Genomic DNA, 17,148 nt, shown 5'->3' with positions numbered 1-17,148 from the left:
TCAAGATGAGCAGGACCCAGACAGCCTATTCTGAAATCTCCACTTTCTTGGGCAAGACAGTGCGCTTTTATACACTAGAGAGAGAGAGAGAGAGAGAGAGAGAGAGAGAGAGAGAGAGAGAGAGAGAGAGAGAGAGAGAGAGAGAGAGAGAGAGAGAGAGAGAGAGAGAGAGAGAGAGAGAGAGACTGGGTGAATGAGAAATACAGACAAGAGGAGGGAAACTGCCTTCAGGATACTGACGACCCTTGTATTCAGTCTGTGTAGTACTGCGCAGAGGATTCAAGAAACAAACAAAAAACAAGACGACCTGTGAGTACGGCGTCCGGTAGAGAAAGTATACCACTGGTATTTTAACAACTTTTTTTCTTTTTTTTTTACATTTGTAATCAAAAAAAATGTACCTCTCTTCTGGGCTAGTGAGTGCCCTTTTTGGGCTCTTTTTAAACCCGATGTAATTCACCAGGTGAATAGGGGAAATATTATAAATCAACCTTTTGGTTAGCCTACTATTTATTTATTGAGTACATTTTTTGGAATTATAGGTTTCAATTAGCACGCGTTGCCCCATTTTTTTTGGGGGGGGGGTTTGGTTGGGTGGCCGGCCATCCTTGAAATGTTGTCGAAATGTCTCAATGTCGAAATCAAACCAGATGCTCCGGTGATGTTAGCTAGGCTTGTATTATCTCCAGTTTAGCGCAGCGTGTTATCCACAAAACTTCATCCCGATTCTCTCTGCCCCATTAGCGCACAGCGGCACCGAGGAGCGGGCGAGCGGGGCTGAAGCCTAACCCATATACCATGACGAGGATTTCGGACTTTGCGGTCGTTGTGGCGACGGTGTCCCTGACATGCCAAAGTGTGCTGGCCGGATACGGGATGAGCATGTTCGCCGCGCAGACGTCTCCCCCGGACCCGTGTTACGACGAGAACGGTAACCCGAGACGGTGCATCCCCGACTTTGTCAACTCCGCTTTCGGGAAGGAGGTGCGTGTTTCCAGCACCTGCGGCAAAGCGGCCAGCCGGTACTGCGTGGTGACGGAGAAGGGCGACGAGAGAAACAGGAACTGCCACACGTGCGACGCCTCGGACCCGAGAAAGTATCACCCGCCGGCTTATTTGACGGACCTCAACAACCCGCACAACCTCACCTGCTGGCAGTCGGAGAACTTCGTTCAGTTTCCGCAAAATGTTACCATGACGCTCTCTCTGGGCAAGAAATTCGAGGTGACCTACGTGAGCCTGCAGTTCTGCTCACCCCGACCCGAATCCATGGCCATTTTCAAGTCGATGGACTACGGCAAGACGTGGGTGCCGTTCCAGTTTTACTCGACGCAGTGCCGGAAGATGTACAACAAGCCCAACAGGGCCACCATCACCAAGCAGAACGAGCAAGAGGCCATTTGCACGGACTCCCACACGGACATGCACCCTCTCTCCGGGGGTCTCATCGCCTTCAGCACCCTGGACGGCAGACCCTCAGCGCACGACTTCGACAACTCGCCGGTGTTGCAGGACTGGGTCACGGCCACCGACGTCAAGGTCACGTTCAGCCGGCTGCACACTTTCGGCGACGAGAACGAGGACGACTCGGAGCTGGCGAGGGACTCGTACTTCTACGCCGTGTCGGACCTGCAAGTCGGAGGCAGGTGCAAATGCAACGGGCACGCGTCGCGGTGCGTCAAGGACCGGGACGGGAGTCTGGTCTGTGAGTGCAAACACAACACGGCGGGGCCGGAGTGCGACAGGTGCAAACCTTTCCACTATGACCGGCCGTGGCAGCGAGCGACGGCCAGGGAGGCCAACGAATGCGTCGGTGAGTTCATATTGTGAATATAAATACGTGTAAATATTGATATAGCACTGTTTTACGCACTCCATCCATCCGTTTTAGTCTGGTCTTCACTTCCAGTAGCACTGCCTTCTACGTAAGAGAGCGCTTTTGAGGTTTTGGGTATGTTTGTGTCGTGCATAGGAGGACTGGTGAGATTTTGCATGCAAATGAGTGTTTGAAGAATATTTCTTAGGGGGGGGGGATGGGAGAAGAGCCTGCGCACAGCTGGGAATTTGGCATTGTTTGCTGAATCCAGATTCATTTAGTGTTTCAAAATTAAGAAATAAAATAGAGTACAAATTTTGATTTAGAAAGTTATTATCAAAGTAATTTTTGTTATCGGGGCGTTGTTCTAATTTAATTTCGTTAGGTGTTAATCTGCGACTGAACCCAAATTTCATTAAAAACCCGGAGATGAACAACGTTGGTCTCGGACCAAAACCGCAGCCAGCGAGGCCCAATTTTCATTTTATTATGGCGGTTGTCCACAAGCGTAAAATCTTTTTTTTTTTGCTTAAGTCACATGCAGCATGAATTTGTAATTTGAAAGCCACGAGTCCATTTAGCCCGCATTAGGCCAAGCCTCAAATCGAGGCTCTGAAACCACCTCAAAAGGGACCACTGCGCCTAATCACTCACAGCGACGCTCTCGCGGCTCTGCTGCACCGCTGCAGTACAGCTGCACTCTTTCATTTGTTTCAAGAGCTGTGCAACAAGCCCACCGCGGTTGAAGGCCTAATTGAATGCAGATTTCCCTTTTTTACATAATTATTTTTCCACACCAGAGTTAACTGGCCGACTGGTAAAACGATTTGTCAGATAAGTTGTTATCATTATTATTATTATTATTATTATTATTATTATTATGAACTTTAAGCCACAATATGCTTATTTTTTCTCTCTAAATTTGTCTCCAGCTGCAGGCTGAATGCAATATATAACTACTAGTTGATTTTTGAAGCATATTGGCAACAATAAAAGCAGTGCGAATATTTCAATATGCCTACCATCATAATAAAGGAGATAGGCTATTATGTGTTAAGGTCTGCCTGTCAGCCCACTGGATTTCAGAAGCTCAGCAAGATTCCAAAACAATCTTGATAAAATGGCAATAGATGTCTTAATATCTGCGTTTTTTATATCTATGTGCTAAATTAAAAAATAAGCCAGGGTAGATAATAAATCTATAAACTCTCTCTCTCTCTCTCTCTCTCTCTCTCTCTCTCTCTCTCTCTCTCTCTCTCTCTCTCTCTCTCTCTCTCTCTCTCTCTCTCTCTCTCTCTCTCCCCCCTCCCTCTCTCTCCCCCCCCCCTATTCAGTTCAAGAGCCAGGCTGCTTAATCAGCTTCCGACAAGTAGCAAAGCAGGGATCAAAGCTACAGTAGTTTCAGTATTAAGTGTTTTATTATGTCCTGGTGCAGAGATATAGCCTACAGTAGATTACCAGGATCACGTCCGAGGGCGCAGGGCTCAGGGCTCAGAAGCCTTTGTCTGATTTCACTGGATCACCTCGCAGGCATGCTGGTTTCAAAGTGGCACACATTGTAAAGATAAGGTGACGTGAGATGTGACCTGAGACACACTTGAGGAGGGAAGCCTGAACGTTGGTGGGGAAATGGGAAAAAAAGCCGTTTGTTGAAGTATAGCAACATATTCTCATATATTTATTTTGCTGTTTCAAAAGTAGGCGTAATATTCTGGTTAGATTAGACTGAAATTGTTATAATATATTTTGTTTGAACGCGTTCAAAAGACATTCACCTCTTCAGAAATTTTCTTGATGCTCGATCGTTTTCCTGCATTTTGTAAGTCTACGCAAAGGTCTGCAGAAAAGGCTGCGTGTGTTAGTTTGGACTCAAACTGCATTGCACTAGCTGTCTTTATTAAAAAAAAGTTTTTTTTTACAAAAGTTGAAAATGATGATTTATCAGAATTGTCAACATCCGAAGATTGCAGAAAATTGGAATTGAAAGCTGCTTGATTCATTTAACACTGGTCCTGGTAATGATGTGATGGTAGGAGTGAATGTAGAGGGAGGAAGATGAGTCGGAGGTCAGTAGAGAGCTGTCGATGATAGAGACTGACTGTTTAATCCAAAGAAATTGAATGACAGCAGAACGGACATTGAACTGTTCGCCGTGGTCATTTGAGTAGTTCAAAGGAAAATGGCGAAAGTTGTTAATGGTTACGGTGACAACACACGTCAGTGTTCGTACTACTCCACTGCTCGTTTGGGCGTTACTGCAAAAACTCACCTCGGCGATTCCGCGACATAAAAAAAAGAAAAGTGCGCGACTTGCCGTAAATCGGTTTCTCCGGACGCTTATACGGAAGTTAGTCCGCTACAGCGGTCACACAGTTCTTTGCAATGGCAGCGGTTTAAATAAAAATGGCTGCCGCTGTGGCCATCCTGATGTGTTGATTTGCATGGGAATGTCCGTTCGACTCATTCAGCTTCTATGGGTTAATCTCATCGGGAGTCTTCACAATAACAGGTAGACGCAGTCGACATGCAGTAATGCGCCAACCAACTCAAATTCCCGCCATGTCTGTATTTTCCACTCCGCAGTAGGCCTGCAGGGAAAGAGAGGCTCTATATTGTTTGACAGTCATCCATGGCATATGTCAGCTCTTTTGACACACAGCAGCTGTTTAAAAGGTTTGTGTTTGCTGGTTTTGTCCATTTCTAAAGCTCATTGACATTTTCCCTGGCAGAAGGGAGTGTGTTGTTAGATCGACAGACAAAGCTTGGTGGAAATGTGTATGCACTGGTTGACTGTACCACCTACAAAAGAATGTGCTCTAGAATTGAAAGCAAGTGATGATGCCACAGCTGAGACTGGGGTCTTCTTTCGCTTCATTTGCCAGTTATAGCTATTTCAGTTATACTTTGGCGCTGCAATGTGATAAAATTTTCTAATTCTTTACCAATTTTCAGCTTTCAAATAGATTATAGATATTAATTATCTTTATAAAGCTGTCAATCTTTCTTTCACTTCCCGCCCAACATCCTTACTTCTATGCCGTTATTAAGAGAAATTTACAAGGTTAGTAATAGAATGAGCCTTAATTTGTCAATGGCGAATGTTACATGCAGCCATTACCAAGGAGAGATGTGGTCAAGCCACAGGACACACACAATGGAAATAAAAAAACGTATTAATCTCCCCAGAGTATGGCCAGGTCTTGATCGATAGACAATAGTAGGGCAAAATCAACCTGTCAAACTGGACGTTAGGGGGAGGTTTTGCTACTCTTACCTGCAACCTTTAAATCCCCCAACACACACACACACACACACACACACACCCACACCAAACCCGCCCTGAGCTTCGAGGTGTACTTTCCAGAGCCGTAAACCTGACTTGAGTCTCCCATCTCCGGTGACGCATACATACCCTGCTGGAATAGCAAGCAGAACTATTTAGTCACAACCCTTTCACTGCTGCAGAAATGAATTGTTTCCTTCAGCCAATATTCTTGACACTTTCTCAGGACCGGCAGGGATACAATATCAGTTTCGCACTGACACCACAAAACAACCATCTCTCACTGCATTCGTCATGTTGTCAACAAGTAAGACCCACTGGTGATACATTTATTAGGTCTGTGTTTTGGCAAAGCCAGCCGCACCGTCACACAGGCTCTGGAAATGTACGCATGTGTCTTCAGATGGGGGTATGCAGGGTGCAGGGATCACCCCCTACTAAAACTAAACACTACATCTTAAAGAGGAAAAGAAAGCACGTATCCCACACCCATGTTTTGAGATGCGGGGAACAAGAAGACAAGGAACAGTAGATGGGTGTGTGATTTAGTGCAAGTCAGTTGCCGGTGCTATGACCGAGCGGTCACACGACAACCTAACGATGTCTTGTTGCAACCTGCACCAGATGCCCACACTTACCAACTTCAGTGGACTCTATCCCCATAAAGATAGTTACTGGAAAACGTGGCACATTTTCATGTACAATAAAGATCATTTCATGGGGCTAATCTCACACACAAAAAAACAACAGTGCACCTTAACAAACAAGTTAACATGTTTCCTCTTGAGGTGCACTTTGCTGATTATTCGCATTAGGATCTTAAAAGTCTTTCATGTGTTCCTCAGCATATCTCTCAATCCATTTGGCCTATTGATTCCCCCATAAACTGCAGCTCAGGAGATTTCAGATGAGTTCAGCTGAGCTGTCAAACACTTGAGGAACAAAGACACGTTTTCTCAGAAGGCTCTTGCAAGATCCCCATTCAAATCGTTGCCATTGTTAAGCCCCCCCCCAAAAAAAGGTCCTATCCATCTCAGAGAGAAACTTTAGTGAGTGAAGGTGACATCTTGTCAGCTAATCACAGTGAGAGAGAAAAAAACAACAACTGCAAACACTTCCTCGGGAGGAAAATTCAACTTAAATTTTAACTTAAATTACCACAAATGCTGTGTGTTTTTTTTTCTTCTTCTCTCCTATAACAAATATCACCCCGGTCTAGGTTCTCGCTGAAGCCTTGTAGTGCGCCAGGTGTAAAGAAAGGGAGGCAAAAGTGTCTTGAATAATTCAGGAAGATTAGAGAGACAGTTTGGAGGCTTGCTGGAGGGTGAATAGCCTGTCAGAGAGAGGCAGGGGTTAGTGCTGGAGGGGGACAACAATCGTGAAAATGGAGGAGACGGACGCAAGGGACTGAGGGGGAGTATGAAGAAAAAGTGGGAGAGAGAGAGAGAAACAGGAAAATAAAGGCACATTAAAGTGACATTTCCATGGCCTGTGGCGCAGTACCGTTATTGGCTAGTGAGTAAATGGGTATGTAAAGTCTGATGGGACGTTTTTCCCCCCCCTTCCTTTCTTCCAATAGCAGAATACCAGAAATCTGTTGGCATAGCAATAGCATATCAGTGACTTGGCAGAGATTTCCAGCTTGTTGTTTTCAACCCTCTTCCAAACCTCCTGTCTGTGCATCTTCTCATAGTGGCTCTTTTTCTGTAGCTCTGTTAGGAAGGAGATGGGCAGCCATTCTCTCTCTGATTCTCTCGTCATCTTCCTGTGTCTTTCTCTCCGTCTCCTAAACCGCAGTATCGCTTGGATAATTTGAACAGACCTGCGGTTTGTCTCGCCTGGTTACTGTTGTGGGAAGTGTACATTGCTCTAGAATAATCCCAGGTGCTAGTTCAAGGCATTAGATTGACAGCAGCAAGACATGTGGGCTGAGGAGGCTTGTCACGCTTGATTTGATACCTATTAAGATAATTGGACTTAAGTGGCATAACTATTTGTATTGGGGGAAAATGGCTCTTGAGGGTTTTCTTCATAGTCTTTGTGAATGAATATTTGGTTGGCTTTCTGACTGGAAACGATAACAGTGAGTCGCTCACTCAGTCAGAGGTAATTGAAAATTACCACCTGGAACAACTGCTAAGAGTTCCTGTTTTACTGAGGAGAATAAATCGAAAATTATCCTTATTGCTTGTGTGTATTTGCGATGACGCCTTGCACGGCGGAAATGAAAATCAAATGATCAACTCTGCAAAGTGGAGAGCCGAATCCACTCGGATATGTATCGTCTCATCAATGATTTTTTTTTACATCTCTCCATTTTCATTTGTACGTTTTGGATTAAACTTGAGCTCAGTTTAAATGGCTCAGGTCAGTTGGACAAAAGGGATGTTTCACAGGCCTCTTCTCAAATCTCTCCCAGCTGTCTGTCATGTTTCCTTGCGGTGGTTACCTCTCACAGAGACAAGGGTCTGGTTAATGTTTTGAGCAGCTTACCAAGCACCTTTATTAACCGGGATCCTTCATCTTCAAAGTTGCCGGCAGCGTCATTGGTGGGATGCATTGTCAGACCTAGGCAGGGCAAACAAAAAGAGAAAGAGGTGGGATTGTGGAATGACAGTATTTCTGCCCTTTGTGCTGCCTTTGAGGCTTCCCACCCTCCTTCAGTCTGGCTTTCAACTTGCACCCATCTCTCTTGGCATGTGCTCACTTTATGTATGCTTAAACACACACACACACACACACACACACACACACACACACACACACACACACACACACACACACACAAACACACACAATGTTATGCAGGCCTGCAGTTGATAGTTCAAACATAGGGGAATGTTCTCTTTTAAAAAGAGACACTCTTTCCCAGATTCCTCATCAGTGTTTATTTCCTTTTTTGTAAACCACTGCAAAAATAAATCCAGACAATCAACTCTCGGCTTGTGAACCTCTTACTGGGCCGGCCCCAGTACCTGTTAAATATTCAATGAGACATCTTTGAGTGACTGGTGGGATGTTGTGTCGACAAATTTGCTTAGTAGATGTAACTAGTTTGGCAATTCCACACACAGCCTTTGTTAGCGTCAGTAGTTATGAGGAGGAGCTATCTGGATTTGAATGCTATACTGTATTGTAGCGACCCTGTACTGTTGGGAGTGCTGATTAGCGGAGTCAGTCTCTCATCGCCCTGCTCTCTGCCAATCACAGGAACGCATTTTATGTCGGTCAGTGTGATTGGTGGAGCCTGTGATTGGTGGAGCCGGGGGGGGGTAGCCGGGGGGGGGGGGGTGGCCGGGCCCGGCCCAGCCCAGCCCGCTGGTTACATTGTTTTTCGTGAGTGGGGAGAGACGACCGGTGAGTTGTTGAGTTAATGGCGGTCTGAACGGCATGGCTGTGGCAGACAACAGCCGAAAATAAAGATGTCGTTGGGTTGTAAGTGTGATCTTTATAGCGGTGAACGCTACAGTATGTTATATTACCATTCTTGTCTCGTTTCCAGTGTTAGGCAGTACAGTAATGATTTTTCCTCCACTAACTAGTGTAACAAATTGCTAATACAATTTAAGTATTAGTTACAAAAAAAGCAACATGTTGAATCCTTACTTTTGTTGTCACCTTCCAACTGAAGTCGAACAATCCAGTCCAACTTTACTTTTCTTGTCACCCCCCCTCCCCACTGAAATCGAACAAGCCAATCCCGCATTCATTTTCGTAATCATTGTGCGTGCACACCACGGATGTAATAAAGTACTTCTACTATAATCAATCCATGGTGCACACCAAGCAAGCTAGCTTGGAAGATGGAAACGCTTACATTTAGCGGCTGGAAATATTCCCATTATTTTGATTTTGTTGGTAGTAAAGATGAAAGAACATCGTTGTCAAATTTAAATTGTGTGCAGGTATTAAGACTTTCCACTGCAAAAAACATGACCTCAAACCTCCTGAAACATCCACAACAGCACAACAATGTGCAACTCGTGGAAATACACTCCACCAAAGAGGCAAAGCAGTTTGCTTAAGTTTGCCACAAAAAGGTGTGAGGAGCAGGAGGAAGAGAATTCAGCTCGAGTTCAGCCACCATTCTCAACCCAGACACCTACTCCTGCGCCGGTTTCTCATCCTCAACAAGTCCCAAGTAGTGACGATACTTTATTTCAGTGTTCAACACCAAACCCAGTCGTTTCCTGCCGTAATCATCAAAAGTAAGCTAATATACAATTTAGGATTGTAGTTGCCTGTTTCATTATTTGTTGGATGTACAACTGGATTTTATACTGATGTTGCTGTGTGTGTCAGGGCTCGAGACTAAGTGTCCGGTCGATAGAAAATGTGTTTAGGACGAACAGAGATCTTCCTTGGGACACCTCCGGGATGAAAAGGATTTTATATATAAATTTTTATTATTTTAAACTATCGCTTAGCAAATAAACTGAAATGAGCACTGACTCCAACATCCAGAAAGGGCCGGTGTGGGTGCAGGTCTTTGTTCCAGATGGTAAATGGACTGTATTTTATATAGTGCTTTTCTAGTCTACCGACCACTCAAAGCGCTTTACAATGTATGCCTCACATTCACTCATTCATACACTGATGGCAGAGGCTGCCATGCAAGGTGCCAGCCAGCTTGTCAGGAGTAGTTAAGGGTTCAATGTTCCAACCAATTCAGTCAGTTTTAACCAAGCAGTTGCACACCTGAGTCTAGAAATCAAGGTCCTTAGCAAAGACTATCGGTTGGCTAATAAAATCAGGTGTGCAACTGCTTGGTTGGAACAAAGACCGGCACCCACACCAGCCCTTTCTGGATCATGTTGCCCATCCCAGCATGTAACTGACTTCTCACCGACTCCTTCTCCTTTCTTCTTCTGTCTTCCTTCTCCTTTGTTGGTGGTTGGCATTTGAAATGTTCTATTACTGCCATCTACTGAATTTAAACTAAAATCTCCAATGACTAATTAATAAATCAAGTTCTTCCCAGTCATTTCCCACTGCTATAACCTCTTTATTTCACAGGTTTCTGAGAGGGGCTAAAAGCCTCTCTCAACAGTTGATGCAAATCTCTAGAAACGTATACAACACCCAGAACCCTCCTTGCTGCATCTACAGTTATGTCTATTCTCTCAAGATTTTCTTTTTACTCCAGCAGTACAGTTGATTACCATTGCCAAAAAGGCCAAAAACGTCAACTGATCCTCACAAAAACAAAAATCAGCATATTTCCTGATTTTTCCTCCCTTAGCATCTTGTCTCACATAATATTTCTTACCTATGGCCTCATGATTAGTTCTCTTCTTAGATCTAACCCTGATTACCTCTGCCTCCCTTATTCTCTTTGGACATTTAGCCTCCCATGCTGCATGATTCCCTTTGCAAAGAAGACACTCTGGGTCTTTTCCGCAGTTTCCTTCACGCTCATTCCCCCACATTTACCACATGTGGTAAAATCACTTTTACATACAAATAAACTATGATCAAATTTCCAACAATTTTTACGCTGCAAAGGTTTGGGAACATACTGCCTTACTGGGTATGACACATGGTCCAAGAACACTCGATCAGGCAAATACTCAAATCAAAATGTATCATAACAGATTTAGTCTTTTCATTAATTACTTTGTCAAACCTATTCATACTGTGGCTGTCAGTCACCCCCTTGCGCTCTTTAAATCTCCTTGCGTCCACTTTGCGTGAAACGCCAGCAATGACACCTTTTATTGGAGCTTTCTTGCTGAGCGGAAAACATGACACTAGGTATATTTCCCACTCAGCACCCAACAAAACGACTTTCAAGGCTTTTTCCATCTGTGACTTTGACATACTACATTCGATGACTGTGAAGCCGGATCGCTTTATGCTGATCAGTTTAACTTGGCCCACTTTATTTTTAATTCATCTTGCCACAGTGCGCTTTTCTGATTTAGCTTCACATACAGCACCTTCTTTCAAACCCCGACTCTTCATTCCAACCTTGTAGGTTTCTTTTTTCATGCTCACTCTCACTATGAGTTGATGAATCTACTTTCTTTTTCTTTTCTGAGGCTCTCCCGCTTCTAAATTCTAAATTCTCAACTTCCATCTCTCTAGCTTCCTCTCCACTTACCGAGACCATCTGTTCCTCCTTCTGACTAGGTGCATTTTTTCAGTGGAGCCTTATGATGTGTTCAAGCTCTGCTCAGTAAAGATGAGTATTGGGCGAAGGTAAATTATTATCTTATCATGATGTGTTCAAATATTCTTGTAAAAGTTTGGTTATGGCGAGAAACTTGAATGAACACAGCTGTTTGAAGGAGAAATTTGTTGATGTTTTCACAGCAATATAAAATAGATAGAGAGGGAATTATAACCCGTTTAACTGCCTAACACTAATTATAGGCAGCTTATAATACATAATTAAAACTACTAAAGTCAAGAATTATTTTTAATCAAGGTAGTTATTAAATAAAAACAAAATCATTTATTTCCTAATCAATTAAATAGTATGTTTTTATGCAAATAACCTCTATAAGATGACAATAACAAAGTAAAAAGACAACATTTAGAATTTACAATGACTTTGGGTTGGTTCTGGGGTAGTGGTGAAAAAAGTTAGTCTGGATCCCTGATGTGTGTGTGTGTGCGTGTGTGTGTGGTTTATGTGACCGCTGTGCCAGGCTATGTTCAAGTGTCATTTTTAACGTTACTGAGCATATTGGTGGTGGTGTCCCTCTATCCACATGCGTGATTAATGGTACTGTTGCATCTGTCAGCTATGTGTGTGAATATGTGGCCGCTGTGCCAGGCTATGCGATGCTGTTAATGTTCGTCTTCGTGCCTGTAACATTACCTTTTTTTGGGGGTTTTCTCCCCAATTGTATCTGGTCAATTACCCCACTCTTCTGAGTCGTCCCGGTCGCTGCTCCACCCCCTCTGCCGAGCCGGGGAGGGCTGCAGACTACCACATGCCTCCTCCAATACATGTGGAGTCACCAGCTGCTTCTTTTCACCCGACAGTGAGGAGTTTCACCAGGGGGACGTAGCGCATGGGAGGATCATGCTATTTCCCCTAGTTCCCCCTCCCCCTTGAACAGGTTCCCCGACTGACCAGAGGAGGCACTAGTGCAGTGATCAGGACACATACCCACATCCAGTTTCCTACCCGCAGACATGGCCAATTGTGCCTGTAGAGATGCCTGTAGAGATGCCTGACCAAGCCGGCGGTAATACGGGGATTGGAACTGGTGATCCCCGTGTTGCTAGGCAACGAAATAGACCAACACGCTACCCAGATGCCCCCTGTAACATTACCTTTGATGATGTATAAGGTTTGTATGATTAAACTGTGTTGCATTCTGGCAAGTGTAGTTGTAATGGCCTCTTGTGGTTAACGTATGCGTTTCCGAACCTATTAAGTATAATTAGTCTTGGACGGGCGAGGCTCACCTTATTTTCTCTGCCCACCTACACTGTGATTTTTGCCTATGCTACAGGTTTGAAGCCTTAACCACGCTTAGCAGCGATGACCCTAACATTTGAAGTCTGAATTTAGGTCTAAAGTTGAAAGCTTATATCGACACACTATTCAAGATCAACCAGATGAACCAATTGTCATTTAACAGACATCTGACGATGATGCAGTTTTCATTCGCTAACGTTTGTGAACACAGTCTCTGTATTTGCGTAATGTCTTGGTCATCATACGATTTGCTCATTATATATGCATATGCAATATTCAAAATAAAATGTTGCGTGCCAATTAAGGTATGTATTATTGTCTACGTCTTCTATCATGGATGTCCATTAAAACATGTACTTGGTGATAGGTTGTGTGTGTGTGTGTGTGTGTGTGTGTGTGTGTGCGCGTGTGTGTGTGTGTGTGTGCGTGTGTGTGTGCGTGTGTGTGTGTGTATCTGTGCATCTATAATTAGTGTATGTATATCTGATATATTTCTGCACAGAATGCATATGCTGGCAGATCAATAAGAGGCACACACCCACACACACACACACATTATTTACCTATAACGCATGTCTATCCATACATTATAGGTAAATAAAAGAAGATCGGAAGTTTCAATGAATTATACACATTCTCTGATGAGCAAACCTGTCCGTCCACCCTAACGTAAGAGACAACAGAAATACCAGCTAATTCCTGAAGGCTGCCAGGGCAGGCTGGCCTGGTGTGCTAAGCCATCTGGGTCTCATTTAGCCAGTCGCCTGCCATCGACTCAGTGAACAACCCCTCACAACCTCTCAAAACCCCTCACACATTCAGTATGACTGGCCGGAAGAATGTGTTGAAATGTGAGGTTGCCGGCTTCTTGTCGTAAATCCTGATGCTGGTTTGCCCCAATGTTCTGTACATTATACAGTCGTGTGTGTGTGTGTTTGGTGCACAATTGCAATGGATATATCTAATTTGGTTAAGAAGTCCCTCCTCTACATAGTTCAGGTTAATCAAGCGTGGTTGAACAGTCTGCCATGCTTGAGATTAGTCATCTCATGTTGGATTTAGTCAGCCATGGTTAAATTTAGTCATCCACATATGAACTTAGTCAGACACAGTTGATCTTAGTTGAAGTTATTGATTCATGGTTGAGTTTACTTAGCCACGATTAAAGTTAATTATCCACTTTCGAGCTTAGTTAGCCATGATTAAAGTTAGTTGTCCACGATTGAACTTAATTAGATACATTTGAAGTTAGGCCACCATGGTTGAACGTATACAGCCATGTTTAAGTAACCATACAGTGCAAGGGACGCAGTGACAGCAATGCATGGAAATGGTTCAAACCAGACTTCAACCAGCCAAGGGTGCAGTTTTGGCAGATTTATTACAGGAAATGCAGATATTATCATATTTGCACAGAAATTTTGAAATTTCATGCCAGACTGATGTCTTTCATTGAAATGAGGCCACATAGTTCCAAATTTCACTCAAAAGCTATTTAAGCATGCCGTTACTATTTAAGAAAAAAGCTATCATGGACAATTACAAATAGATGACAGAATTTGACAAACCTTAGAAGAATATAAAAAAATATATATTTTTACTGGGTGAAAAATGTCATTGGCTGGTAAAAACAGAATTAGAAAGTTTGTGTATTTGTGTGGTTTTTGGGGGTATGTCAGTGTGTGAGAGAAAGAAGGGGGTTTGAGATTGCCTTTGATGTCCGACACATTCATACGTAAAAATGCGGAATAAATCCAAACGTGAAATCTGATTTATAATCTTCCTGTTTAATGCATTGCAGTTACAGCATACTCTGCTCTGTGCACGATTACTCTCGGTGGAAAAAGATAATTTTTAACACACATTTTATTACAGAATCGCTGACAAGTGTGGGTCAGTCTGCATGGGGTGATGGAATGCGTTCCACCAACAGAAAACACAAAAATACTTTCTGAAATTTAATAGTGTGTGTCATCCTTTTTGAAATCAGGGTTCTTTGGGGTTTCTGTGGTGGTGGTTTTGTTTCGTTGCCTTGGCTAAACACATAATGCATCCCAGATCCTGCTCACAGTTTGAGCCCACAGTCCACATTTACAGAGATTGACTGTGTGTGTGTGTGTGTGTGTGTGTGTGTGTGTGTGTGTGTGTGTGTGTGTGTGTGTGTGTGTGTGTGTGTGCGTGTGTGTGTGTGTGTGTGTGTGTGTATGTGCAGACGTGCACCTTTGTGCATGCACACACCTCTCTGTGCTTGGGTGTGTGTATTTGGTACCAGAGATAGAACCTCAGCCTTGTTTGTGAGAAGCGGTTTGGTAGGAAGCCAAAGAAAAAAAATAGCTTTAGTTCTTCTGGTTTCTTGCCTGCCCTCACATCCTCGTGTCTGCCTCACAGCAGCTTGAATACGCCATTCACATTCTGCTGGCTTGTTGCAACGTTGAGCCAATGTCATCATCACCATTATTCACTATTATCACACCTGGGTGCTTGTTGGTACGCCACAGATGTTCTCTTCAATGCTGTGACCATACAGTGTGTGTGTGTGTGTGTGTGTGTGTGTGTGTGTGTGTGTGTGTGTGTGTGTGTGTGTGTGTGTGTGATGGTATAACACAGTTATCCAGTTTGAAGGTGTGCCATTGTGCAGCTGGAGATAATTGGGCTGCTGATGAGATCGACGCAGTCCTTTTCTTGTAGCTTTCCAACACATCAATCCTCTGGAAGAGAGAGAAAAAAAAAGGAGCCATCTTCCATTCAGAAAACCAGCAAACTGGCAGGCTCCTTACTGTGTTTTCATGCCTGACATATATTCTGCTGAGTCAGAATCATGGACATAGCATGTAATTTATTTTGTTTTATTTTTCTCCCCAATTGTACTTGGCCAATTACCCCACTCTTCCGAGCCGTCCTGGTCGCTGCTTCACCCCCTCTGCCGATCCGGGGAGGGCTGCGCACTACCACATGCCTCCTCCGATACATGTGGAGTCGCCAGCCGCTTCTTTTCACCTGACCGTGAGGAGTTTCGCCAGGGGGACGTAGTGTGTGGGAGGATCATGTTATTCCCTCCAGTACCCCCCCTCCCCAACAGGTGCCCTGACCAACCAGAGGAGGCGCTTGTGCAATGACCAGGACATATACCCACATCTGGTTTCCCACCCGCAGACATGGCCAATTTTGTCTGTAGGGACGCGCGACCAAGCCAGAGGTAACACAGGGATTCAAACCAGCGATCCCCTTGTTGGTAGGCAACGGAATAGACCGCTACACCACCCAGACTCCCATTAACATGTAATTTTTGAACTATTTTTATTGTATGTCCTTGAAATGAGTGGTCTTTAGGGTGCTGGCTTCTTTTTCTAATTTTATTTTATTTTTTGTCGACAATGCATTGTTCCTGACAGAGGTAAGTTAAGCAGCAAGGCTTGGTGTGTAACGTGCTCAAAGGGTAGAACATGATATCTTTTTAAGTAAACATGGATTAACCGTGATTAAGGTTTCTCTCAAACATTTGCTGAGTGCTGCGAGCTTTAGTGTGAAAATAGTGAACCTCTTAGTGTTGAATAATCACACACTTAAAGGATATTTACACAGAAATGTACACGTAGGTAATACACACACATACACACACACACATCCACACATTAGACACACTGCTTTGCCATCACTCACCACACTTAAAGCCACACCTTGCCGCTATGGGGTATTAGGCACGGAGAGCATCTGCCAGACAGATAGAAGATGCTGAGCTCATCTCAGTCTCTGTTGATACCTGTCCCTGTCTCAGTTGTCTGCCAGCTAACTGATTACCTATGTGAGTATATGGGTGTATATGTGTGTCATGTGTATTGTGTGTGTGTGTGTGTGTGTGTGTGTAAAACAAGGAGAGAGTAAGGAAAAGAGCAAGAGGGATAATTTAAGTATGTTTGAGTGTGACTTTTAATCTCTGATGTCTGCCAGGGGGTGTTTATGCAACAGTAATCCTGTTCAGGATGTATGCTGCTATTCGATGCCTGGGGCGACATCTGTTAATGAATTAATTGGTGGCTTGTTATGGTAGTGAAAGCTTGTCCTAGCTCAGGAAGGATCTCGGCTCTGTGGGTTTGGCAAGAACCATGGAACGAGTGAGTGAGTGAATGAGTGAGTGGGCGAGTGAGTATGTGCGGACAGAGAGAGAGAGAGAGAGAGAGAGAGAGAGAGAGAGAGAGAGAGACGGCGAGATGGAGATGGTGACACACACACAGATGGAGATAGTGACAGAGAGATGGAGACAGAGACACAGAGATGGAGAAAGAGAGAAATGGAGATGGAGACAGACACACAGAGATGGAGAAAGAGAGACAGAGAGATGAAGACAGAAAGACAGAGATGGAGACAGAGAGAGATGGAGACAGAGAGATAAAGACAGAGACAGAGAGATAAAGACAGAGACAGAGAGATGAAAACAGAGAGACAGAGAGATGAAGACAGGGACAGAGAGATGGAGACAGAGAGAGACAGGGATTAAGTAAAGGCAGGAGTGTTTGTGTGTAATGGAAAGGTTTGGTTGGACTGGGCACCAGATGATTAACACTAATTAAAACCCAAGCCAGACAACATCAGCATGTGTTCACACATTTGAGACTC

The 17,148-nt window shown here is 44.0% G+C and overlaps 1 protein-coding gene across 1 annotated transcript in view; it reads left to right on the top strand.

The window, feature by feature from the left end:
• Positions 1-798: 798 nt before the first annotated feature.
• Positions 799-17,148, top strand: part of ntn1a (netrin 1a) — a 97,969-nt gene continuing 81,619 nt past the window's right edge. Inside the window, exon 1 of the mRNA XM_056280861.1 lies at positions 799-1,813. Coding sequence (XP_056136836.1) covers positions 799-1,813 — 1,015 coding nt within the window. The remainder of the gene's footprint in view (positions 1,814-17,148) is intronic.

Source organism: Lampris incognitus, chromosome 5 (genome assembly GCF_029633865.1).
Source record: "Lampris incognitus isolate fLamInc1 chromosome 5, fLamInc1.hap2, whole genome shotgun sequence".
In the NCBI taxonomy this organism is placed as follows: domain Eukaryota; kingdom Metazoa; phylum Chordata; class Actinopteri; order Lampriformes; family Lampridae; genus Lampris; species Lampris incognitus.
Note: the sequence above shows the minus strand (reverse complement) of the source record. Positions and strands in the feature narration are given on the sequence as shown.